The sequence below is a fragment of the Heterobasidion irregulare genome (assembly GCF_000320585.1).
Source record: "Heterobasidion irregulare TC 32-1 unplaced genomic scaffold scaffold_04, whole genome shotgun sequence".
NCBI classification, from domain to species: domain Eukaryota; kingdom Fungi; phylum Basidiomycota; class Agaricomycetes; order Russulales; family Bondarzewiaceae; genus Heterobasidion; species Heterobasidion irregulare.
In genome coordinates, this window is record NW_009258200.1 from 1,696,218 (window position 1) to 1,718,668 (window position 22,451).

The 22,451-nt window shown below is 52.0% G+C and overlaps 9 protein-coding genes across 9 annotated transcripts; 7 read left to right on the forward strand and 2 right to left on the reverse strand.

Annotated features, from left to right (window-relative positions):
• Window positions 1-121: 121 nt before the first annotated feature.
• Window positions 122-1,829, forward strand: HETIRDRAFT_152691 (uncharacterized protein; the record flags this gene model as incomplete). The annotated part of the gene is made up of 10 exons (XM_009546998.1): window positions 122-185; window positions 238-380; window positions 438-563; window positions 616-658; window positions 715-826; window positions 874-953; window positions 1,012-1,027; window positions 1,086-1,147; window positions 1,206-1,309; window positions 1,361-1,829. 10 exons carry the CDS (start codon window positions 122-124, stop codon window positions 1,700-1,702), a joined length of 1,092 nt encoding a protein of 363 aa, XP_009545293.1. The 3' UTR covers window positions 1,703-1,829.
• Window positions 1,830-2,722: 893 nt separating this feature from the next.
• Window positions 2,723-3,973, forward strand: HETIRDRAFT_315947 (uncharacterized protein; the record flags this gene model as incomplete). The annotated part of the gene is made up of 6 exons (XM_009546999.1): window positions 2,723-2,821; window positions 2,876-2,918; window positions 2,970-3,081; window positions 3,143-3,238; window positions 3,342-3,403; window positions 3,459-3,973. 6 exons carry the CDS (start codon window positions 2,723-2,725, stop codon window positions 3,971-3,973), a joined length of 927 nt encoding a protein of 308 aa, XP_009545294.1.
• Window positions 3,974-4,413: 440 nt separating this feature from the next.
• HETIRDRAFT_163413 (uncharacterized protein) lies at window positions 4,414-5,206 on the forward strand (the record flags this gene model as incomplete). The annotated part of the gene is made up of 5 exons (XM_009547000.1): window positions 4,414-4,445; window positions 4,510-4,844; window positions 4,896-5,041; window positions 5,088-5,112; window positions 5,163-5,206. The coding sequence occupies 5 exons, from the start codon at window positions 4,414-4,416 to the stop codon at window positions 5,204-5,206; spliced, it is 582 nt and encodes a 193-aa protein (XP_009545295.1).
• A 311-nt stretch (window positions 5,207-5,517) lies between these two features.
• Window positions 5,518-6,528, forward strand: HETIRDRAFT_119652 (uncharacterized protein; the record flags this gene model as incomplete). The annotated part of the gene is made up of 1 exon (XM_009547001.1): window positions 5,518-6,528. One exon carries the CDS (start codon window positions 5,518-5,520, stop codon window positions 6,526-6,528), a length of 1,011 nt encoding a protein of 336 aa, XP_009545296.1.
• HETIRDRAFT_433724 (uncharacterized protein) lies at window positions 6,511-10,582 on the reverse strand (the record flags this gene model as incomplete). The annotated part of the gene is made up of 17 exons (XM_009547002.1): window positions 6,511-6,660; window positions 6,716-6,772; window positions 6,829-7,173; window positions 7,228-7,330; window positions 7,388-7,483; window positions 7,538-7,733; window positions 7,790-7,931; window positions 7,987-8,057; window positions 8,113-8,444; window positions 8,501-8,924; window positions 8,983-9,410; window positions 9,465-9,545; window positions 9,602-9,884; window positions 9,934-10,187; window positions 10,236-10,346; window positions 10,395-10,451; window positions 10,510-10,582. 17 exons carry the CDS (start codon window positions 10,580-10,582, stop codon window positions 6,591-6,593), a joined length of 3,123 nt encoding a protein of 1,040 aa, XP_009545297.1. The 3' UTR covers window positions 6,511-6,590.
• Window positions 10,583-10,784: 202 nt separating this feature from the next.
• On the reverse strand, window positions 10,785-12,987 carry HETIRDRAFT_458578 (uncharacterized protein; the record flags this gene model as incomplete). Its single annotated transcript, XM_009547003.1, has 5 exons — window positions 10,785-11,537; window positions 11,598-12,157; window positions 12,216-12,323; window positions 12,380-12,698; window positions 12,770-12,987. The coding sequence occupies 5 exons, from the start codon at window positions 12,985-12,987 to the stop codon at window positions 11,015-11,017; spliced, it is 1,728 nt and encodes a 575-aa protein (XP_009545298.1). The 3' UTR covers window positions 10,785-11,014.
• Window positions 12,988-13,550: 563 nt separating this feature from the next.
• Window positions 13,551-16,222, forward strand: HETIRDRAFT_408984 (uncharacterized protein). The gene is made up of 10 exons (XM_009547004.1): window positions 13,551-13,777; window positions 13,926-14,129; window positions 14,186-14,302; window positions 14,363-14,604; window positions 14,660-14,857; window positions 14,907-15,301; window positions 15,369-15,435; window positions 15,500-15,686; window positions 15,769-15,900; window positions 15,959-16,222. Exons 1-10 carry the CDS (start codon window positions 13,577-13,579, stop codon window positions 15,986-15,988), a joined length of 1,773 nt encoding a protein of 590 aa, XP_009545299.1. The 5' UTR covers window positions 13,551-13,576; the 3' UTR covers window positions 15,989-16,222.
• Window positions 16,223-16,583: 361 nt separating this feature from the next.
• Window positions 16,584-20,263, forward strand: HETIRDRAFT_433727 (uncharacterized protein). Its single transcript, XM_009547005.1, has 8 exons — window positions 16,584-16,984; window positions 17,043-17,403; window positions 17,472-17,603; window positions 17,662-18,308; window positions 18,366-19,004; window positions 19,079-19,664; window positions 19,725-19,796; window positions 19,858-20,263. Exons 1-8 carry the CDS (start codon window positions 16,791-16,793, stop codon window positions 20,233-20,235), a joined length of 3,009 nt encoding a protein of 1,002 aa, XP_009545300.1. The 5' UTR covers window positions 16,584-16,790; the 3' UTR covers window positions 20,236-20,263.
• Window positions 20,264-20,538: 275 nt separating this feature from the next.
• HETIRDRAFT_408987 (uncharacterized protein) lies at window positions 20,539-22,448 on the forward strand. Its single transcript, XM_009547006.1, has 3 exons — window positions 20,539-21,146; window positions 21,213-21,490; window positions 21,551-22,448. Exons 1-3 carry the CDS (start codon window positions 21,081-21,083, stop codon window positions 22,224-22,226), a joined length of 1,020 nt encoding a protein of 339 aa, XP_009545301.1. The 5' UTR covers window positions 20,539-21,080; the 3' UTR covers window positions 22,227-22,448.
• The last annotated feature ends 3 nt before the right edge of the window (window positions 22,449-22,451 follow it).

Genomic DNA, 22,451 nt, shown 5'->3' on the forward strand with positions numbered 1-22,451 from the left:
ATTGTCTTTGACCTCTTGACACACGCAGAGCGTCACTGGCCTCAAGCATTGTGCTCCGGGGACAGAATGTGCCGCTACAATATAAGTAGCGTTCTCACTCCATCATGGTCCTCCAACCACGATGCCTGCCCTCACAGTTCCACCTGTCGCTCACTGGGTCCCCGCACCTGTCACAAAGCAGGAGAGTAAGTGGACTTTGAAGTTGGGCGGCATGGACTTTACCCTAACGCCTGATAGTCGAATTCGCCGATCTTGCGGTCATCGATCTCTCCAAAACCAAGACACCAGAGGGCCGAGCGGAGGTGGCTATCATCGCCCGCGATGCTATGCACAAGCAGGGTTTTTTCTACGTGATTAATCACGGGCTGGACAAAGCAGAGGTCAGTCCATCATTGTATCTTGCTGTCGCGAAGTTCGTATTCACCTTGAGACATTAGGTCGACCGTATGATCGACATCGCTGCTGTACCGTTCCAGCAAGTAGCAGACGAAGAAAAACGGCGTTATGAAGCTAGGATTAAGCAGACAGGCACTTACTACGGCTATAAGCTGCCTCAATACTGGGTAAGAAGACACTTACTCGTATCTACAGAGTTATGCCGATCAACTCCTGCAGCACATCTCGAATGGAGTCAAAGACAGAATTGAACATTATAATTGTATGTTCATTATCACCTGCATGGCTTCCACGTTCAACGATTGATTACCTCGTTAGTCACCCGAGACGTCTCTCTGAGGGAGCACCCTACTGCTCTGCGTCCATTCTTACCAGAGATTCAAGACTTCATCGAGTTCACTCATAAGAAGGTCATGAACGAAGTCGAGAGGTGCGACACATCATATCATACATATAACGGCTTTAATACATTTCTAGCTTGCTTTCACTCGGCCTTGAGCTTCCGGAGAATACGCTACCAGACCTGCACCCTTATGACGAAAGCAACCACTCTTTCTGTGAGTTGATATCTGCTCTTATCAGATCGTCGCTTCAGATCGTTGAATACGCTTGCAGTCAGGTTCATGCTTTAGTGAGGCCTCAATCTGTATGACCAACATTGCAATCACTTATCTGACATCGCTTTGCAGCAACCCTCGCTCTGAGGATGAAGAAACAAAGACAGGAGGCGTTTGGATGAAGGGGCACGCAGGTCTGATAACATCTTTTCTTGCAGTCCCGAGTCTATTCTATATTCACTATCGATTTAGACCATACCAGTCTTACAGCATTGTGGAGTCAACCTGTCACTGCTTTGCAGATCATGGATCACGATGGCAAATGGCGATTCATCAAACACGTAGACAATGCCTTGGTAAGTATATGGTTCTATCTTTGGTTTCGTGTTTGCCTGATCGTGCCGTAGGTCATCAACTGTGGAGATTTTACCGAATATCTCTCTGGTGGCTATTATAAGTCCGCCATCCACCGTGTCATCCAGCCTCCTGAGGATCAACATGGGTACAAGAGACTCGGCCTCTATTACTTCCATTACACGGCCGACGATGTGCGCTTGAGTCCGTTGTTGGAGAGTCCTGTCTTACAGCGGGAGGGCATCTCCAAGAAACTCGAGGGCGAGGCACCGACGATGCATGATTGGAGGGTCGGGCGCACGGCCACTTACGGGGTTTCTGAGCTGAAGAAAGATGCAGATCAAGGGATTGAGTATGAGATCGTGAATGGCGCCCGTGTCAGGCATTATAACTAGTCCTCCCATATGTGAAATTGTCGACCCGCTGATGTATGTGTTTTGTTCAAGTTCGGATAGTGACGCACTTTTGTAGGCTTTGACCAGCAATGCCCCGAAAACACGCTGAGTAGCGTTACTTTTTACCATAGAACCTTGATATGATTACCTCAAGCATCGGAGAGCGGGCACAGATCGGAAGACCGTTGCTCGTTTGATAAAATGGAGCCCTCAGCGGAGTCTTGGTTTAGAAGGTCTCGTTCAGAAATGACATCTACCCATACCTCTACGGCCTGATCTCGGCGTCAACGTCAACGACCTTAATCTCACGAGTGTTCATGGTGGCTATAGGTCGGGGCGCTTCATAGCGTTATAGGCTAGGTGTGGTCAGGTGTTCCAGATGTGCTCCCATACAGCTTGGTGCGTGGTCTCATAAGTTACGACGTTTGTCTTTTACAGGGCTGCGCCACGGAACGCGAGTGGTGCTTGCCGGCATATGGAACCAGCATTCGATGATACAGTCTGCGATGCCAATGCATTGCTCAAGACCCATATAAAGCGTGCTTTCAAAGCTGTCTCCCTCCTCGGCGTGCCTTGCTCTTCCAGCTGTTCCGCCACACTTATCATCCCGCGATAAACTCGTATCTCAAGCACTACATCTCAGTCACGTCTCTGACAGCCTGGCTATGCCTGCAACGACCTCTCCCTCAGTTCTGCGATGGGTGCCGGCGCCGCCCACTAATGTGGATCGTGCGTTCATCATTTATTTACTCGATATACTGACTGATGATGACCTCGCCCTAAATTGAGTCGAATGGGCCGAGCTGGAAACGATAGACCTAGCAAAGGCCAGGTCTCCCGAAGCAAGGGCAGAATGGGCTATCAAAGCCCGTGATGCAATGCGCAAGCAGGGCTTTTTTTACGTCGTGAATCATGGGTTAGATAAATCGCAAGTGAGCATACTACATAATGGCCTGTAGAAGTAGTGCTTCATTCACGAACGCGTCATGATAGGTTGATCGTATCTTTGACATTGCAGCCATGTCACTTCTCCAGGTCGAGTTGGAGGAGAAGAAGCAGTACGAAACCGATATCAAGAAAACTGGCACCTTCTTGGGATACAAGCTCCCTCAATATTGGGTACGTATTTTTCCAACTAACTGTATCGATGGGACTTATATCGAATATTCGAAGCACATCGCCAATGGAGTCAAAGACCGAATTGAGCATTATCGCCGTCAGTAAAGGCCACTTAACTCTACCGCGTTTACTGCTTATGAGGATCCAGTCAATCGGAACGTCGACTCTACGGTACATCCGGTCCCCTTGCGCCCTTTTCTCCCAGAGATACAATCATTCATCAAATTTAATCATATTGACGTTGGACAAGAGCTCTTAGGGTAAGTGGATAGCTCGCCGTGCAGTTCGGGCAGCATGGTCCATTTCTTTTTCTTTTTTCAGCTTGTTGGCGCTCGGGCTTGAACTACCTGAAGACGCCCTCGTCAAAAAATTCAGCTACGAAGAAAAGAACAATGCGAATTGTGAGTTCCGGAATATGTCTATATCAAGACCTTGATTCCAGAGCTCGAGTCAGGCAGTTTCATGATATAGTAAGACTGGTTCCTATCCTACAAACTTCAGTCATCACAGACTGCTGTAGCTACCCGCATCCGAAAGACGAAGAAATACAGACAGAGGGCGTTTGGCTCAAAGGACACACAGGTAATCATTTCGGATTGATAATCCACTGAATATACATACTCATTGGCTGTTCTAGATCAGGGCCTTTTGACTATCCTATGGAGTCAGCCGGTCTCTGCTCTCCAGATTCGTGACGAAGATGGAAAATGGCGCTGGGTGAGGCACGTAGAGAATGCTCTCGTATGTCTTCACGTCCAAGCGACCGGAGGTTTTCGATCTGACAAACCTACCCCGCATTTCTCGCAGATCGTCAACTGCGGCGACAGTCTAGAAATGCTATCTGGAGATTATTATAAGTCTGCAATTCATCGTGTCGTTCAGCCTCCAGAAGATCAACAGGGCTACAACAGGCTTGGCGTATTCTACTTTGGCTACGCTGATGATGATGTCCAGTTGGAGCCTCTCACAGAGAGTCCTGTCCTCCAGCGCGTGGGATTCACACGGCATGCCCCCGAAGGCAAGGCACCTTTCATGGGAGATTGGAGGAAAGCCAGGGCGGCCGCTTACGGTACCTCCAACTTGCAGAAAGGTGAAGAAGAGGGTATCGAAGAGGAGGTGGTGGGCGGGATACGTGTCAAGCACTACAATTGAATCCATAAGATACTGGTATTCATAGCAGATAGGAGGATATGGTGCAGTTCAATGAAAGACCGCCTATTTGAAAGCTACTATAGTACAGCGTACTACTTGCTTAATAGCAAGACAAGCTTGTTCTAAAGATTCCAAGCTGAAAAATCGGCGCGTGCGAACATATTGTGTCGTCGTGAACGTAGATATCGTCGCCGCTGTCGGCCCCACGTCGCCCCGCTGGGTCTGTCGGGTCACGGGCTGACCACCTAGCATTGTCGACTATACGCCGAACGAGTCCCTAACGTCGTCGGAGCCTCTGTGTTCTAATTCCGCGTGCGACGTGGAGGGCAGACGGAGTGCGCCGGAGTGAGTCGGAGCTTGTTTTGGTTTTCCGTGCCGCTGATCTTCTCTCAGCGTCCCGAAGCGGTGAATTCCTGAGCCAGCACTCATGCACATGCATCATGGCGGGAGCAAACTATATGGGCGGGAAGAGGTCTGTCTTTCTGTTTTTTTTGTGATATTCCCCTATCCGATGCATCTCACCGCCGGTCGAATAGAAATGCTGCAAAAGCTCGCTCTAAAGACCGGAATGGCCGAGCACAGAAAGGTCACTTCACGCGGCAACGCTTGGAGATATTCCGTAAAAAATCAGGGAAGCCTAATCCCAATCTCCCATCGGACAAGAGCAGTGCCATCGACATCAACTTAGCCCATGCTCAGAAAGACATTCTTTCGAGCCGCATGAAACATATGACTCAAGCGCATACAGTGGGGTCAAACTTCCTTCAGTCATCATCTGTTCCAAACCCCCGAACCTTGTCTTCTGTGACTGCTGACAGCAATCATAATAACCATACGCCGAGAGTCCTGCAGGCCTTGGATACCATAGACTGTAAAGCATTCCTTGAAATGGCTCTGTTTTGCACTAACAGATAAATACTAGTCATTCATGCGAATACTAGAAGTCGAGTTCTGATGGCCAGCAACCTCGCAGGTCTTCCTATGCGGACTAGTATGAATCATTCAAACACACTGCAGAAGCCGTCTTCTTGGTCTCGTGAGGCCACGAAAGTACTTTGCGATACAAAGGTATTCACTTATATTACTTTGAGTTGACACCTTCTGACCGCAAAAGACCACTCAAATACGAGGGAAAGCCGGTAGTTCAGATCTCACTCCTCCACAAACGATTTTACAATCTCGTCAACAGGTTTCAGGTATTTGAAAAGTGGACTTTCTGTTGCAAAGCGCTAAGAGTAACTCGAACAATAGATCGCTTTTCCTCCGAGCCAGGGTCAAATCATGGACTCACAGAACACTTAAACTTACTCTCTGGCGCTGACGATAGAAACAAGGAAAACATCTTGCATGATGATTGTAGCTTGGCCGGATCACGGTCAAGTCCTATCATCGAGTACTCGGAGAATCATCCGCTTGATCATGACGCACTAGACGTTTACGAGGACACCGACGAACTGGAGCTTAACCATCCGCAGGACAACGCAGCTTGGCTTTCTACTCACACGCACAGTACTAGGACGGTCATATCATCTGACAACTCAATGATGCCTTATCCGCCCTCCCCACCACACCCTCGCTCTTCTAGCTTCTCTTGTATGGAAAGCCCAGACTCGAAAGATCACACTGATTTGTCTAGTTCATCGAAGAAATCGACTGGTATACTAACATCTATCCCACACCCACTATTCGGCCTTGAACATCGAGATACAGGATCTGTCAAGGAGGCGATATCACCTTTTACCAGCTCTCCAGCATACCCTTACCCGTTCGCTATCAAAGGGGCAGCTCAAAGTCTAGGGTCAAACCATGCCTCAAGTCGGGTTTCACCTGATTCATCCAACCACACGTCTTTCAAAACTTACGATGTCCCATCTGCTCCTGAAGATATTTTTTGCTTTGGTCGCCTTCTCGAGGATCCTGATCCATGGAATGCGATCGGCAAAATTCTTGATCTTCCTCCTCTGGATTCCAGCGATGATACAATGAAGGCCCTTCCCCTTGGTGGTCGTTTCGCAGGTTTGAAGGCAGACAATCGACACGGAGTTGGCTGGACTTCGCCTAGTCGAGGTCTAATCTATCCCTTCGATGATGCTATATCCGAAACTTTGATGGGTGAAGAGGGTGCTTTTGAACCCTTGGACATAGATATGGACATGGTGGAAGGGCATGCAAATCCTGCAAGTCAATCGAATGATGGGCAGCTGTCGAACTCACTGCCTCGCGCGACGTCATCTCCCTCGACGTCTCAAATCATGCTTTCTATAGCTCTGACAGCTGACGTCCCAACACAACCTTTCCAAAGCGATACAGACACTCGCTCCATGCGCAGTGACCTGTTCATTGACATCTCGGGCTTTGATCTCGTTTCAGTTCTGCCTTCCCTTATGGCTCGGCGTATTTCACGCGACACCAAGCTGCTCATTAGTTCCCCTCATTCCAGTCTGCCTCACGACATTCCCGCATCGAAAACGAATCCATCAGTGCGCGATGTAGACGAAAGTGCTTTGGATGGACCCCGCCTTTTTTGGGATGATCCAGAAGATGATAGTCAATGATGATTCCTTCTCCGTAATAGTATTATAACAGTGTCCATGATGATGGGTTGCCGAACGCTTATTCACGTATGTCTCATCTCCTTCAACTTGCGCGAAAATGCCTCACGACATTGATAATGCGTGACTTCGCCTCTGGAAGCCAGTCAGTATACTGCGCAAAACGATCGAACAGCGCTAAACAATTTACCCTGGAGCATGGACCGCAATAACACTATGTCCAATCCGTTTGTGGCATTGAGGGCATCTATGAAGAAGTCAGTCACGAGGAGTATTCTGAACGGTGGGCAGCAAAGTTCGCACATCCGACTGTCGGTCACTTTGACCCTCCTGGACTGTAGGTACATTAACTTCCTTGCAACCTGCTCGCTGTGTGCTTTGCTAATGCCGCGAAGAACCTTCGTATCAAAGACAGGCGCACGGAGGGCTTCAAGGAGGAATATGCGAAGCTCTTCAGCTGTCACAAGAGGTGGAAGCAGCTGCAGAGTCTCTTCGACGTCAAGTCGCGGACTATGCCGGCTGATCAAGCCAAGTGCAGGGTGGAGGAGGTCGTCAGATGTCTTCACCACTGGGCGAAGGTAGATTTGCAGAAGTGTCAGGAAGATATTACTTGTTTCTGTCCCTGGTTGGTATGTGCGTTTGCAGTATCTGGGAATAGAACAGTCGAATCGATTATCATTGAACCATGAAAGAAAGGCTCACTCTTCGGCCTTTGTATAATCTTGCAGACGGTACACATATAACTCGAGTGCATGATTGTGTCGACCGAGACGTCCGAGTAGAATTGCTTTCGCCTCAAAAAAGTCTTGCGCAATGAATGTTCAACGTTACGTTCCAAAGCAACAATTCAAAGGGAACCTACCATCGGTCGGTAACAGCCCGAATAAACGATCCACTCTATAGTGATTCGTTGTGTCGATGAAAGAGAGAAGTTTGGCATACACCACCCTCTGCGCTTCTGTAGACCAGAGATCACTCAGCTGAAAGGTCTCCGCAATTAACAGTCGCTAACCGTTGTCCCCTCTCTTTTTAGCATCTCTCGTCATCTTCAAGTAGAGTTCTGCCAGGCGGTCATGAAACTGAGGTAGTTCTTCCCCACCCTCGTCTATGAGAAACTCGAGATATCGCGCGCAGAATCTGGGGTTCAAGCTCTCCAGGAAAGTAGCGACCGGCTCTCGTGGTAGAGTCACTTCTTCAGTTGTAAAGATCTACATGGACATCTTGATGAACAGACTGTATGCATATCGAATTGAATGGCATATACCTCAAATGCCATGTCGGCGTCCTGTTCGAATACCCAACGGGATGACTTGAACGTTTGGTCAATATATTCAGGGCCGAGTCTTTGCAGGTATGAGATCGATGGTCCGAGTCGGTCCCTGATATCTGTCTCTTTCTCACTGAGCCTGTGATGGGGGATAAATCGATGCCTTTTATGGGGGACATCAGACAATTACTCACTTGCGCAGGAGATCTAGGGCCTTTGCATGCATCTTCTTCCCATTGTACAGAGAGATGAGCTCGGTAAATCGCTGTGGAACTCACATTGATCAACTCAAGTGCTTCAGAACCGTCGACCGATCATACCTCTCGTGCTGTCAGAACTTCCTCCACCTCCTCCACCTCACACCAATTTGGGAGGCGGCATAGTGACCCTAGTAAACCTGGACGAACGATTAGATACGCCTTGAACAGCGCAGTGTCAACAATTCGCGAATATTGTATTAATTGCTCTGGGGTTAGCGAAGACATCGGCGAGCTCGGTATCTCAAACAACTCTTCAACCGAGGAATCTGATATGCCTGAATATTGATGAGACAATGCCGTGGTGATCTGAAACGCTTCCAAAGCACCAGCGACCTTCTGTCGCCGATCGGGAAGATACCGAAGCAGTGATTCAACAGAGCGGCTGAAATCGTCTGCGGGTGAAATGAGTACAGGTCTTCATATTGCTTTCAAATGTCATAGAACATACCATTAGGGCGTAGTCTTCTGGTGCTCGCTATTGATGCAGAATCGGAATCTTTCTGAGGGGAAGGCCGGATGGCATCTAGCGGGCTCTTCATTTTCTTTCTATCCTTTGGAGGCGGAGATCGTCCTCTTGATGATGCATGGTCAGAAGAGTTGTCTTCCGTATTGCCATCCCCACTCCTGTCGTGTACTGATGTTAATTCGTTTTCATTCTGAGTCCTCGGATGATCCCGACTGGGTCCTCCATACAGAGGTATCCACTGATCCTGTGGAACGGATAGACGTCCGGCGACAATCTCTGGATACAGTGCGACGACTTTCGCAGGATTGACGTTGAGTTCTATGAGTGTATCCAGAGCTTCGTTAAATTTCCCCGATTTGAACTGCGAGATCGCATTGAGGCCTCTGATTAGATTCCGACGATGTTCCTACACTATGTGAGCACGGTTCCATTTTTGTGATCTGACTCAGATGGGGCGCACCGACCTTGTCAGGAAGGATGGTAGGGTCGATGGTCTCCAGTAGAGCCAAAGCATCAAGATACAGCTCTGCACCAACCAACTCGTCGATTTGCTCGCCCCAAGACTTCATCTGGAACTGCCATATCGAACTACCATCGAGATTCGCGGCTGCACGATCTGCTGGGGTGCTGACAAGAAAAAGCGAAGTTTTGTCAGCTGGCGATGCCACCAACAATCGTAAGGTATACTGTGACGCTGGAGCGGAGGTGGTCGTAGAGTGGAAAGGGAAAGGGAGAGTCTGTGAAGGTAAAAGGGAAAGAGATGATCGGATTTGTAGGACTGGAGATGGGTGAAAAGACGCTTGGGGTGAATGTGTTGATGGGGAGATGTTGGCGAAATCGATCGGCACGGTTCCAGCAGGGAGGATACCGAATATATATGGCTTGACAAAGGCTTCAGAACAAATTGGTATTGGCTCATAATAACGATAGAGTGCGGAACACTTACAGATATCCTCTGGAGGCGCCGGCCAGTCGACCTGAGTAGTACGCGATGGTCTACCATCAGCACCAATGAACCAGCCAAGATCTAGTAACACGCATCGTGTAGACTGCTAGCCTGACAGAAGAGAGGGTATCGCTTACTGTCTTTCGTGATGAGGACTTCTGACTCGCCGACATTCGCTGCGCACGGCTTAGCTTTAGCACCAAGCCCCAGAGTCATGTAGCCACCAAGTCCCGAGAGGGCGCCCACGCCCATGTTGCTGATTCCGGCGACAGAAAGGCTCGTTGTGGACGGTATAGCAACCTCGGTAGTCGATAAAGTCAAAAGTGAGAATAAGATGTAGTCTGTCGGTGTATATGCCAGGCATATAACGTCATTATCCAAGAATGTTATCGTTCGAGCTGAATGGGGCAGGGTTGCTTCCTGATTCTCGTTAAAGATCAACATAAACGAGAGGATATTCCACGCATACCTTGACCTCCTGAGCTTCGCCATCCTTCCAGGAATAAATGATCAACTTCCTTCGGCATCCCACGATGAGGTTTGTCACCACAGTGGGGACAGTTGTTGCTTTGCTAAACTGTGCGTCTGATGACTTGACGGGGGCCCCATTAGGGAGGATGTGTTGCACGGATGTATGGACGGCGAAAGAGAACGCGGACTTGGCCTTCAGCAATAGAGTAGGCGGGGCAAACTCAGGCAGAGGATACAGAGTGACCTGCGACTCTGAACAACCATTCGAGAGATTGCATATATACATTTGCTACAACGTACCTGACAGCACGACCAGGGAGTTAATATCCTTCACGTAACCGAGCTGCTCAATAGCTCTTCGGGTCAACCCTTGCTTACTCTTGATCAACTCAGCTGGTTCTCGAGCGTCCCCTTATACATGGGTCAGCAGCGCTCAGCAGCGAACATCCTGAAACGCACCAGAAAAACTATAGACATGCAAGTTCCCTGTTCCTGTACCAACATAGAGTCGGTCCCCTAGATAGATAAATGAACATCCTCAATACTGAGCTCGTTCCTGGACATGTTGGGGTACCTTGCACAGTCAAGGCTTCTATCCGCTCCTTGAACCCAGTCAAGACGGTCTCTGGACGCTCAAACGGAGGCATTTATATGGATCTGACGACGACCATATAATGGTGGCCAAGTTTAAGCGGGAAGTCGGTACTCTTGAAAGGCCTTCAACACGTGACAGTTTCATAGTACAAACGCGCGGTCAAGTTGCTCCCTTCGCGGATGGTCGCGAGAGAACTATGAATACATTCGAGGACAGACCGTACAAACAGGAAAGGTTCTGATATGTGCAGGAGAGGTATGAAAACATATTGGCATTTTGTCTCCCAAGGTACTGAGAGCTCGTTATCTCCGCATTCGGGATGAACAGCTAGCGTCCATCGAGCAAATAATTAGGCAGCGACGACGTGGTAGGAAAAGTGAACAAAAAGCTAAATGGAATAAGAAAAATCGGAAAAAACGGCAGTAGAAAGTAGAAGGATCCCACAAAAACTAGAGCGTCCTACTCGCATATTCGAGACAATGGGTCAAGTCTGGGCGCGGGCCTCCCTCGAGCCGGCACCGTTTGGCTGATACATGTATGGATGTCCGGCGGAAGAATTACCGTGTGGTGATGGTTTTGATGCACGGTAGTAGCTGGGGCGCTGAGGTTCAGCTTGTCCCGCATTGGATGGTGTGAGCACCGGCGACGTGGTTGCTGCGACTGTGGGCATCGGCCAGGGCATGCTCTGAGAGGCAGTGGTTGGACGGCTGGTTACAGGAGTAGAGGCTGATGATTGGGGCCGTGCTTGTGAAGAAGGAGGACGGTTTTGGATTGCAGGAGATTGCTGTGCAGAGGGTGTGGACGTGGAGGCGTGACTTTGAGCTGGCGAAGCTGTAAGCGTTGTTGCTGCACCGGTGGTGCTAGTTGGCGGATTGGGAGCCGCCGGTCGAGGGCTGGCGGTCTCACCTGATGCGCCAGGTGTAGCTTCAGGTTCACGCCTTCGTTTATTTCCCCGTGTAGTACTCTCTTTAAGGCCAAGGGATGTGGCCTTCAATAGGATCTGATGCCTGGTTGGCGTCGTGCTTTGAGCATGGAATCCTGATATGGCTGATGCCATGAGACCTCACCTTGTACGGGTGTTGCCCCATTGGTTAACTACCCAGTCCCAATCAATTTCAGCAGATGTCCCCGATGTCCGACTCTGCTCTGCCAGTTTCTTCAACCTCTCTGTCTCCTCTTCAGCCCATGCGCCAGATGCGCTACCAACATTGGCAGTATTCATATTGATGGTGGCTGTCATCCCACCTGGATTGGGAGTGGCATATTGAGGGGCTGATGGCGTTGTCGTTGGCTGTTGGGGCTGAGGCTGAGGCTGAAGCTGAAGCTGGGGCTGGGGTGGCGGCGCAGCATAGTACCCACCTGGCCCAGGCCCATATTGGTAGTACGGGGCGGTGGGATAACGCGATGGCTGGGGCGTTGCGTACACGGCAGGGTACATAGCAGGAGGGGGGTGCGGTCCTTGAGGTAGAGCTAGGGGCATGACGAACGATTGAGCGTTGGTGATCATGGAAGGTGCACTGGTAGGGGCAGGCGCCGATGTAGACGGTTGCTGTTGAGGTGGCGCATAAGGGATGGTGGGGTATACCGGTGGTGGAGTGTGCCCGACAAGCTGGCTGGGGTTTTGAAGCTGACAGGAAGGACTATCAGTCAATATAGACTCATATGGCGACGGACAAAATGCGAACAAGTTGATCACAGATCCGTTTGGCCTCCCCCAACATTTGGAGCGGATCAACCTTGTTCGACGGGCCCATTTGATATGATTGGGCGATGACCAGTGATGGTGTGGCTTTCTATGCAGGCGGTGGGTGAGGAATGAGATGGTACGGCGCTGCGATGAAATACTTACGACGAGCTCTTCTGCGGCGCCGTAGAACTCTGAGCACAGGTTGAGGACCCGCCACTGAAACTCGTAGTATTGCTGGTTCTGAGGGGTCACGCCGGGGAGGGTGGGTGCGCCGGCTGGCGGGGGAGGATAGTTGTGGAAGGCGTGTTGGGGTTTGCCGCCGGATTCGCGAGGCTTCCGATTGCGAGAACCCTTGGGACGACCCGGCCGACGCTTGTTTTGGGGAGAATCGGGGTCATTGGAATTGGCTCCAAACTGCGAATGAGAGGCGCCTGCTTGTGTCCCAGCGTGGTCGGTCGAGTGCTGGTTCGAAGCGGCCGGGCTTTCGGCGAGAAAAGAGTCAATAAATGTGTATTCTGCAATAAAAGACACTGCGTGACAGTTTTGACACACCCTGTGGTTGCCCTATTTTCCGGAGTGCTCGCGTCGTGGTTCTGCTCGTCCAGTTCCTCCTCCACAATGTCTTCCTCCTCCTCCTCTTCCTCCTCTCTCTGCGTCCCGTTCGCGGGGTAGGGTTGACCGGACGCGTTGAAAGTCGAATACCGCGACTGGCGGACAAGTGGCGGATGGAGCGCGTGCGACAGCGGCTGATAATGTTGCGGGTTATCCATTACAAGATGGTGGAATGGAATGCTATTAGGCTACGGCTACAAAGGGGGGTGAAATATCGAGCAAGGGCGGCGACGACGACCGACAGGCCAGGCTCTGCCACTGAGATATTGTGAGAATCGATCGCCTCGTGGGCGACATTGATTGTCGACAAGTCCATTTTCCCTGCACCGCCGCCAATCTCCGTCTGAAATTTATGTCACTTCCCGTCACATTTCGCTCGGCAGCCTACCACAGCGCCACTTCGGCATCTTCGCCAGCTCGGGACTCCCACTGGAATCCGCCCATCGTCTTTTTTCCCGACCGAGATGTTCCGGTGAAATCTGGAAGAATGCGTGTTAATACAACAGCCGAAGTTTGCCAGTAGTTTGCCCAGTAGTTAAGTACGGCCCCACGGACTCGGGCCACAGCCAGTGACTCATGCGGTCATTCACGGCTGAGTCAGCTGGCCCAGTGTGTGACTGGCGTGTGGCGGTGGCGATGTCGTTGTTCTTCACCTCTTACCTTCCGCCTCCTGCCTCAGTCCTCTCCTTGTCCCTAAACTCCACACTCCTACCAGCACACGTTTCTGGGCTCACGCATCCTTAATCCATGTTTTCTACCCCAGCCGCCAGTTCTAGCGCAGTTGCGACAAACGCTTTGCGCAGTGCGGGCCTCATGGATCGCGATGAGCGTATGCGGGATGCCACTGACAAGCCTGGAGGGCGGAAGGGAACTTCCAAGATTCGGTCGCATCGTCCGCGTCTCATTGATGCTATTAAGGACCCAGCAGGCCCAAGTCGGAACTCTATGGTAAATACACGGTTGTTTATGCTACTTCCTACATCTAGTGCAGGGCCCACAATACACAAGTCGTGTCTTGTACCCGCCCTCCTTCTTTTCTGATAACATCGAGCTTACGTTGTTCATCTTCCGCCACCGCGCACGTCGGCACATGAAGCTTGCCTCGAGGATGGGAGTTGCTTCTTCTGAACCTCTATCCATCCGTGGCGCTGCAAGGCCGACAGCAGCGGGTCGCATCCGAAGGAATGCAATCTCTGTCAACACCGCCAAGTCTTCTACTATCACTGGAAAGCCGCTTGAAATATGGAGAGAATTTGTGCAGAAGCGATACAACCGCGACCTACGCTTCCTGAATCTCGAGGTAATGCCAACTCTCTGATCATGCTTTGAATCAGTCTTGACCATGGGGTCGTCTAGCGAATGTCAGAGGATACAATTCTGAGCAAGGCTTGTTTAGTTCCTCCAGGTGTTCCAGGCAGTTCTGGGAAGGAAGCGGCAGTTATCTTCAAGATGGCATCTCAGCTTAGGCCTCCAGTAAGCTTTCTCTTGGTTGTCATGGACCTACCATTCTGAACGCGGATATCAACAAAAAAGGTGCGGTCTTTGTCCCTCGCCAACAACAATCTCTCGAGTACACACATAATCTCCACTCTCCCGCATTATCTACCGGACCTTGCGAATCTTTCACTGGAGAATAACAATCTACGGACATGGAAAGATATCGACTCTCTTTCCCAAGTATCGGACAAGAGGGACAAGCTGAAGAATTTGCGAGAGCTCATTTTATTGGGAAATCCAGTCCGGGAGCAGCAAAACCGGGGGGATCAATACAAGAAGTATGGCGCATTTCGATGACCAAGATAATATCACACTGATCCATACATGATGTAGCCATATCATCCGTCGTTTTCCAACGCTAGAAATGTTGGACAAAGAAGCTGTCACGAAAATCGCTTTCGATAACCCTGCTGCTTCAGCGCCAGCCTCTTCCACTGTGCGCCGCCCGATTGCAACAGCGTTCCCTTCGGAGATGCGTCCTCCGTTCGTTACAGGGGTAGACGGGAGCATCGTTAGCAATTTCTTTGCACGGTGAGCCACATGCGACTCGATGATTTCGGACGACTCAGCGGCTTCGCAGTTTCTTCCCCTTATTCGATAATCACCGTGCGGGCCTCATGGATGTTTACTACGAATCTGCAACGTTCTCATTCCAGGCAAACACCCACATCCCCGACCGCGCCCGCATACAAGGGTTCCAGCATTCCAAGGAAATGCCAAAGCAGTCACATCTGCAATGGCCATCATGGTTAGCTGCAGGATCAAGGAATTTGAGCAGGGTGGCCGGTGCCGTGGACAAGATGGTGCAGAGTTTGCATGTGGGGCGAGAGGAGGTGGTGAAGGCGATTTCATCTCTTCCGCAGACGATACATGATGTAGCTGCTGCACCGGAGAAGTTTTGCGTCGATGCTTGGCCTATCACCCAAGACGAAAAGACGATTCTCTTTCTTTCGGTTCATGGGCAGTTCATCGAAGGTGCGAACTCTTACGTCAAGAGCAAATGTTACAGAGTAAGCCCCAATATTGACCCGTCGCATCTCAGCACCTGCTGGAGGCATTCGATCTTTCGATCGGTCGTTCGTCCTTGCTCCTGCATCACCAGGGTCCAGGTACGTCCATCGTGATCACTAGCTGACATCAGAGCAATTTTCTGACGGCGGTACCTCGCGTTAGAGCCCAAGTGAATGGTTGGGGTGTCGAAATTCTCTCGGACCAACTGGTCATTCGTAATTACTCAAGCCACGAGGCATGGAAGCCGGGCCCGCTGCTCGTGCAGGCCAATCCTTCTACATCCTCGCTCTCCGCGCCTGCGCCCCAAATAACCATAGCGCCAGCCATGCAAGAGGCACTGTCTGTAATTGTAAGCGTTACGACATCTCTTTCAAGCCCGTACTGCTTTTGGCATCATGCGTATGAATAACTCATCCTTCTCTTCGATGCAGCCAGAACCACAGCGCTCGCTCGTTTTGCAAATAAGCCAGCGTACCAGACTGAACGTACGATTTGCAGTGGACTGTCTCGAGGGAAATGGTTGGGTCTTGGAGAAAGCGTTAGCCAACTTCGAGCAAGTGAAGGTGGGTACATGTATAGTTAGCCTTGTGGCGCTGTGATTGATTATTTGCAACAAAACAGAACACGCTCGGACCGGACGCATTTGTTTGAATCTCGGACCTCGTGTCCACCATAGCAATGCATGATTTCGCCGCCATAGCTACTAGCTACTCAATTTGTTCAAGTTTTGTTGGCATTTTCATCCTGTGTCTGATGGTTTTTCGTCGCGAACTGTCATAATGTAACAGACCCTCACGTATCTTCCATAAACTTATCCAATCATCGACGAATTATAACATAAGCTCCCCATCTCCTTGATGCTTGATATGGTTTAGCCTCTGTCTCTTGCATCTTTGCCTCGAGTTCGCGCCTCGCCTCTGCGTTTGTAAATGGTAGCCTCCTGGTGCGAGATTTCGAAACACTTTCACGAACGGCTAGATCGTGAAGCCGAGAACAGAGCGGGTTTGGACGAGCCAGACGGGTCAGGACGGCTGCTGCTCTGTGGCCAAAAGCACAAAAGGGAAAGAACAAAGGGTTGCCACGTGCGATGCACGCGGCTAGGGAACAGTGGAGGCGAGTGGAGGTGGCTGGAACACGCCCCTCTGCATGGCAAAGGCATTTGTTTTGTTGCGGAATTACGGCCATTATGTGCGCGTCGCAGTCAGCGATTGGTCGTCGAGCCCAACGGGCGACAAACTCGACAATTGATGGCCGTATGTTTGTACGCCTCGTGTACATCCCCAACAGCAATAAGTAGTCCGCCTCTGCCGTATTCTCCCTCCGAATTCCCTTTTGCCTTCATCTGACAGAATCTTCTTCAGACCCTTCTAACTTCCTTCTTCCCAGCTTGCTGCTCCTTTGCTGACCCCACTCGTCGTTCATTTCATTCCCTCTGTCCCTAACGTTGCTTGCTATGACTGCCATGACCCATTCCTCTGTACGACAACCTCATACGTCCCAGGGTACGACGCGCAACGCCCGACTGCTTGATGCCGTGATTCGTGGAGACGAGGAGGACGTCCAGAGACTGCTGGAGGCCCATGCAGACGTCAACGTGACGGACGCTACTGGTCGGTCTGCAATCGCTTGTGCTATAACGGGGGAAAAGTGAGTCTCGGTCTCGTCCTGTGGACGCGAGACCATTGAGCACTGACACCGGGACCAGCTGGAGCACTGCCGATGCGTCGGATGCATCCTTCATGACCCCGGGCCGACTGAACGTTATTCGGCTCTTGGTCGAGCACCCTCACATCTCATTATACTCCCTCAATGCGCCTCAGGAAGCTATGAACGGTGCGACTCCACTGGGAGTCGCCACATGGTTGAACGCACCGGAGGTCGTCCGTATACTTATCGAGACCAGCGCCGGCGCGGTCTCTGTCAACGGCATGGATGGCCATGAGGCGACGGCGCTGATGTGTAAGTCTCGGACATGTCTGGGAGTTAGCGAGCACCGAGCTTACCATATTTCAATCCACGCGTCAGATGCCGCTCGCGACGGCACTGTCGAGCTTGTTAAATTTCTGGTGCGTCACCTTCCCTTCTCTTCCGTCTCACTTGACACTTATTTGCTTATTTGTGACGCGTCGACTAGTTGTCAAACGGTGCTCGGCCTGATTACCGAGATAGCAATCACCATACCTCGATCCAGTACTGCTTGAAACACGCCCAGGTCCTATGGCTATGTGAAGATGCCTTGCGGAGACTCAGAACGCGCGAGGCCCAGGTATGTTCCAGGATTAGTTAGTAGACGCGCGTGCTGATGCACTTATCTCGCCTTGAAGTCGGATAACAGGCGAAAGCTCAGTTCTTCAGCGCTAGCGGACGTCGATGCTCTTCTCTTGGACGACGCGCATCTATCTGACGTGCACACATATCCTCCACCGCACTTCTTTGCACGCTCGGACATCCTTGAAGCGCGTAAAAATATCATCAATGCGATCATCTCCGCTGATCTCCCCGTTCTCCGTTCTCTTCTCTTCCCACCCCCACTTCCTTCTTCCGACGCGTCGCAGAGCTCTTTGGTCACCCCAGCTCCAGTTCTTGTCAATCACCCCGATGCCCAGGACTGGAGTCCCATTCACTATTGTGTGTCGGTTCGCCTTCCCTCCGTTGACGTTCTCGACACACTCTACCGTGCTGGCGCCGATGTCAGTCTGTTTTCCAAAACCGGAAGTTGTACCCCTCTCCACTGCCTCGCACGCAAGAAACGCGGCCCCGATTCTTTCAGGAGCCCCGCAATGACGCGTTTGTTGTACCAATTTGTTGTGCATATAGTTTGTGATCTAAAAGCGCCCTTGGCGGCGCTTGACCCCAACGGGGAGACGTGTATTCATATTGCAGCTGAGCATGGGGATAGCGCGGAGGTGCTCAGAGCCCTTTTAGACTGCGACACTGACGGGACGGTGAGGGATGTGCGGAACTCAAGAGGGTCCGTCATATTTTTATTCTCGTCGTGTGATCTCTGACTGATTTTGTTTTTCTGTAGGCTTACTGCTGTCGAAGTCTCGCGATCCGAGTTTCACGCACTATTCGGCACGCATGACGGCAGCCTACGCTCGTCTTCGTCTGCGTCGCTCCGCACTGTCAGACCACTCCACTCGTACAGCTCCGTGCCCTCGATTTGTTCATTTGTCACAGATTCTCCGATCGTCAGACCCCACTTCCCACTGTCGTATTCATCGGCCCTCCCTCCCTCCCTTGCGAACGCCGAAGACGAGACGCTTTCGTCCTCTGCGGACCGAATTCTCCGCGACCTCCGCTTTATCTCCAGTGAACTCTGTCAACCATCCCATACCTTGGTGGCTGACATCGCGAACTTGGACAGTATTCTGAGGAAGACCGCTGCGCGCAGTAGCGATTTACTCAGCCGATGGCGCACCAAGGTGGATGAAGCGAGGGACGGTCTGCATGGAGCCCAAGATACGTGGGCAAAGATCGATTCGCTTCTGGATACAGTATCTCAGGCTGTCGAGGACAAGGCTGTCAAAGAGCGAGAGGAAAGAGATAAGGTTTGGCCTCTAGAGCCTCACGGGCGATCGAGAAGCGGGACTACAGTTTCCGGAGATTCTCAACTGACCGCCGTATCGGACGACAATATTGAGGACGCCGGGAGTGACATTGATCGGTATGTCGAGAGTGCAAGCTTAGCTGATATTTTGTTCGAAGGTACTGACGGATGCCCCGGTTTATTTTTCCTAGCTTCATCGACAACACTGATGCTGCGTACGGAGGCCTTGCTTGGCCTCCCACATTCGACGCTGATGCCTCTTCCATTCACAATGGTCGGTTTGTTTCCGACGCGGCATCTACGAGAGGACTAGGACACATGCGTCTCAAGTCTTACAAAAGCACGGGCGACCTTCACCGCACGAGCCCGCCGCTCCTGCAAAGAAGCTCTCCGACGCGCGCGCTGGCACGCAGGCCGAGGGCTGACACTCTTGTCGGTGTGGTGCGCAACGAAAGGGGCGACGGCGACTCTGGCTCAGGATCCGGAAAGGACAAGGACGGCGTTCAGACTCAGACGCAGAAGGGCGGGACGTCGTCGAGATTCAAGGCATGGTTCAAGCGGAAGATTCTGTCCGATCGGACGGCAGAGAAGCCGCTTCCTGTGGTGCCGAGGACGTCCACGGAGCCGAGGCCATCGCTAACGACTCTGTGCGAGAAGGACGAGGGCGCAGAGAAGGAGGGCAGCTCGCCGCCGTCCGAGGAGGAGCAGCGCGTGTCTTATCGAGCGCTCGCGGCTGCTGGCAAGGACCTCGCGCGGATCGACGAATGCATATCGAATGTGAGTCGCTTGTGCTTTCTTCATGGAATGAATCAAAATCAATTTGCGCTGTGGGCTTAGACCGACAAGTTCATCGCGTCTGCGTATCGGTGTATCGTGCAGACGGAGCAGAGCATCACGAAGGCCATCAAGGTTCGTTTCTGGCCTCATGAGCACTCCGTGCTTCTGCTCACGATCCTTCGCCATTCAATAGACTCGCGAGGCATTGATCTACGATCACCGTTTTGCGAACACTGTCGACGCGGGAATCGAAGCCGTCTTCTCTTGGCGAGCATCTGACGCGCCTTCGACTGATGTAGTCATCAATCCCATCGAAATTGCTCTTCCTCTGAGCACCGCTCTGAGCGTGTCTGTGAACTCATCAGCAGGCTCCTCCGTGACGTCGCTGTCTTCGACTCTCGATGCCGAGGATATCGACGAGGACACGCGGGGGCTGCAGCATCTGCTGAAGCACAAGATCGTAGGCAAGGTGGACCTCGCGCTGGAGGAGGTCGAGAAGGTGGAGGTGTGGCTGAAGGTGGTGAAGAGTGTGGTGAGGGGTGTACAGAGACGCGTGGACGTAGCGATGTAGTGCGATGTAGCAAAAGACGTTGGGATCGACGTGATCTCCCGCTGCTTGATGGATGGCGGTGATGCCCTGTGTAAGTAGATTATTGCGTATTTATAGTAAGTTAGCCGTCGCCGAGTCAGTTCGGGGAGCGAGTCACGTGCGCGGGGCAGCGCCACCGGCGACGGACTGCGTCGTGTTTCAAACCGAGAGGGAAAGCAAACCGAGTGCCCAAGCAAGTTCAAGCCAGACGTTCAGGCCGATGGCAGCCTCAGTTCAAAGGTAAATCAGGGTCACACATCCCCGTCCCCTCCTCATCCCCTCCTCCACCCGCAGCCACAACCCCCTCCAGGATCCCACCGTCGACCATCCCCATGTCGACCCCAACGCTCAGGTCCGTCTTTCCTCTCGCTTGATCCCACCGTCCTCCTCACCTCATCCTCGTGCTCGTCGCTCTTCCCTGCACTGCGCGGATCGTGGACTGGACTGTCCAGTCACTTAATCAGGCGCTGGACCCACATCTTTCCCAAGTCGGCCTTGACTCGAGGCAACACTATCATTACTCCCCCGCGCACATCATCTCCCAAGATCACGGCAGCCAGGCACATCGCTCTGATCACCTCAATTTCTACCCAACCACGCATGAGCTGTCCGCACAGTCCGTCGATCGGCAACAGACATCGTCCGCGCCGAAGCGAAAGCAGGTGGAGACCCCCTATGGCCCCAGCGCTGGCAAGAAACGCAGACAGGGGGACGGCGATTTCGATGCCGACCCAGATGTAGATAACCCTGACGGAGACGACGGCGGCGGCGGGTCGGGCGCTAGGCATTGGACAGACGAGGAGAAAACGAAGCTGTTCAATTGGCTCATGGGTCCGGGGGAGGACGAGCACTTCGATGCTCTTCGGACGAAGAAGAACACTTGCTTTCGAGACGTGAGTTTGACGCCGCACCACTTCTCTGATGACAGCCCACTGAATTGACTCCAAAATGGGCCATAGTGCGCGCTCGATGCCTTTGGAGGACGGAAGACGTTCCTCGCCGTCAAGGGCTGCTATGAGCGCAATTTCGTAGTCTTCAAGCAGATATATGCATTCGAAACTTTCACGACCCACATGCAACACAACAACGTCGACTCTGAGAGCGAGGTCGATAGGTTGAGGGAGTATGAGCGGCGTATCTACGCGGCTCGAAAAGCTGGCTTCCATGTTGGCAACCTATCGTCGCGGATCCTCGATCACTGGCACCGCATGGGATGGTACAACGTCTTTTTCCAAAGGCACGTCTCGGTATTGTCTACGTATGCACCGCCTGGTTCTGACGCCGTTGATCATCACAGATGGAACGGTGATCCTGGCGTACGTCGTCCTCCTGGCCGCGCACGCACTATGGGTCCTCCCTCCACAGTTCCAATGCTCACTCAAGTACCCGAAGAGCCCCATATCGAGCCTATCATTCGCAACGAGGGGCTGCCCGTTCATGACCACGCCGTTGCTGGGCCATCTCATGAACGTACTTATGAACATGATCACCATTCCTCCGCCTATCCTACTCATGATCCTGGCGAGTCGATGCCCTCACCACCCCATACGCCTAGCACGGTCCCCGCCAGCCAGCAATACGCCGGGGCACACGGGTATGCCGTCTCAACTGCGGCAGGGCCAACCACGGTCCCTGGTCCTGTAGACCAGAACATGGCGAACTTCGCGACCATGGCGCAAACGATGATGTCCGCTTGCATGAGGCTTCTCCAAGCCCAGTCCGAGGACAGCAAGATCCGCCTCGAGTATCTTCGCAGGCGAGAGGAGAGGGAGGAAGTGGAAAGTCGCGTGCGCGCCGAGGCAGAGAAGCAACGCCAAGAGAGGGAAGCGTCAGAATGGGAGCGTTTACAGCGCGACGCAAAGGTGAAACAGCGGTCCGAGCTCGCCACCGAGCTGTTGTCCAATCCCAGCGTGGATGGAGGCGTCCGACAGGCGGCCGGGGAATATTTGAAGAAACTGTTCGCAAACGACTGATTGATGATGGACTCTGTGGGCTCCGTAGGTTTGGGGTTGTAAAGTGAGTTTGTGTACTGTTCGAACATCTGGAGGGGGGTCTATCAGGTGACTGTTACAACGAAGTCTGTAGCATACGCCTTGTCATTTCTCTTCCTCGTGCGCTTGGTTTGTTTGTTTCTTCTAGGGCAGGGACACATACTATGATGTGTAATGACGCACTAACGACAGCTTTCGGAGGACAAT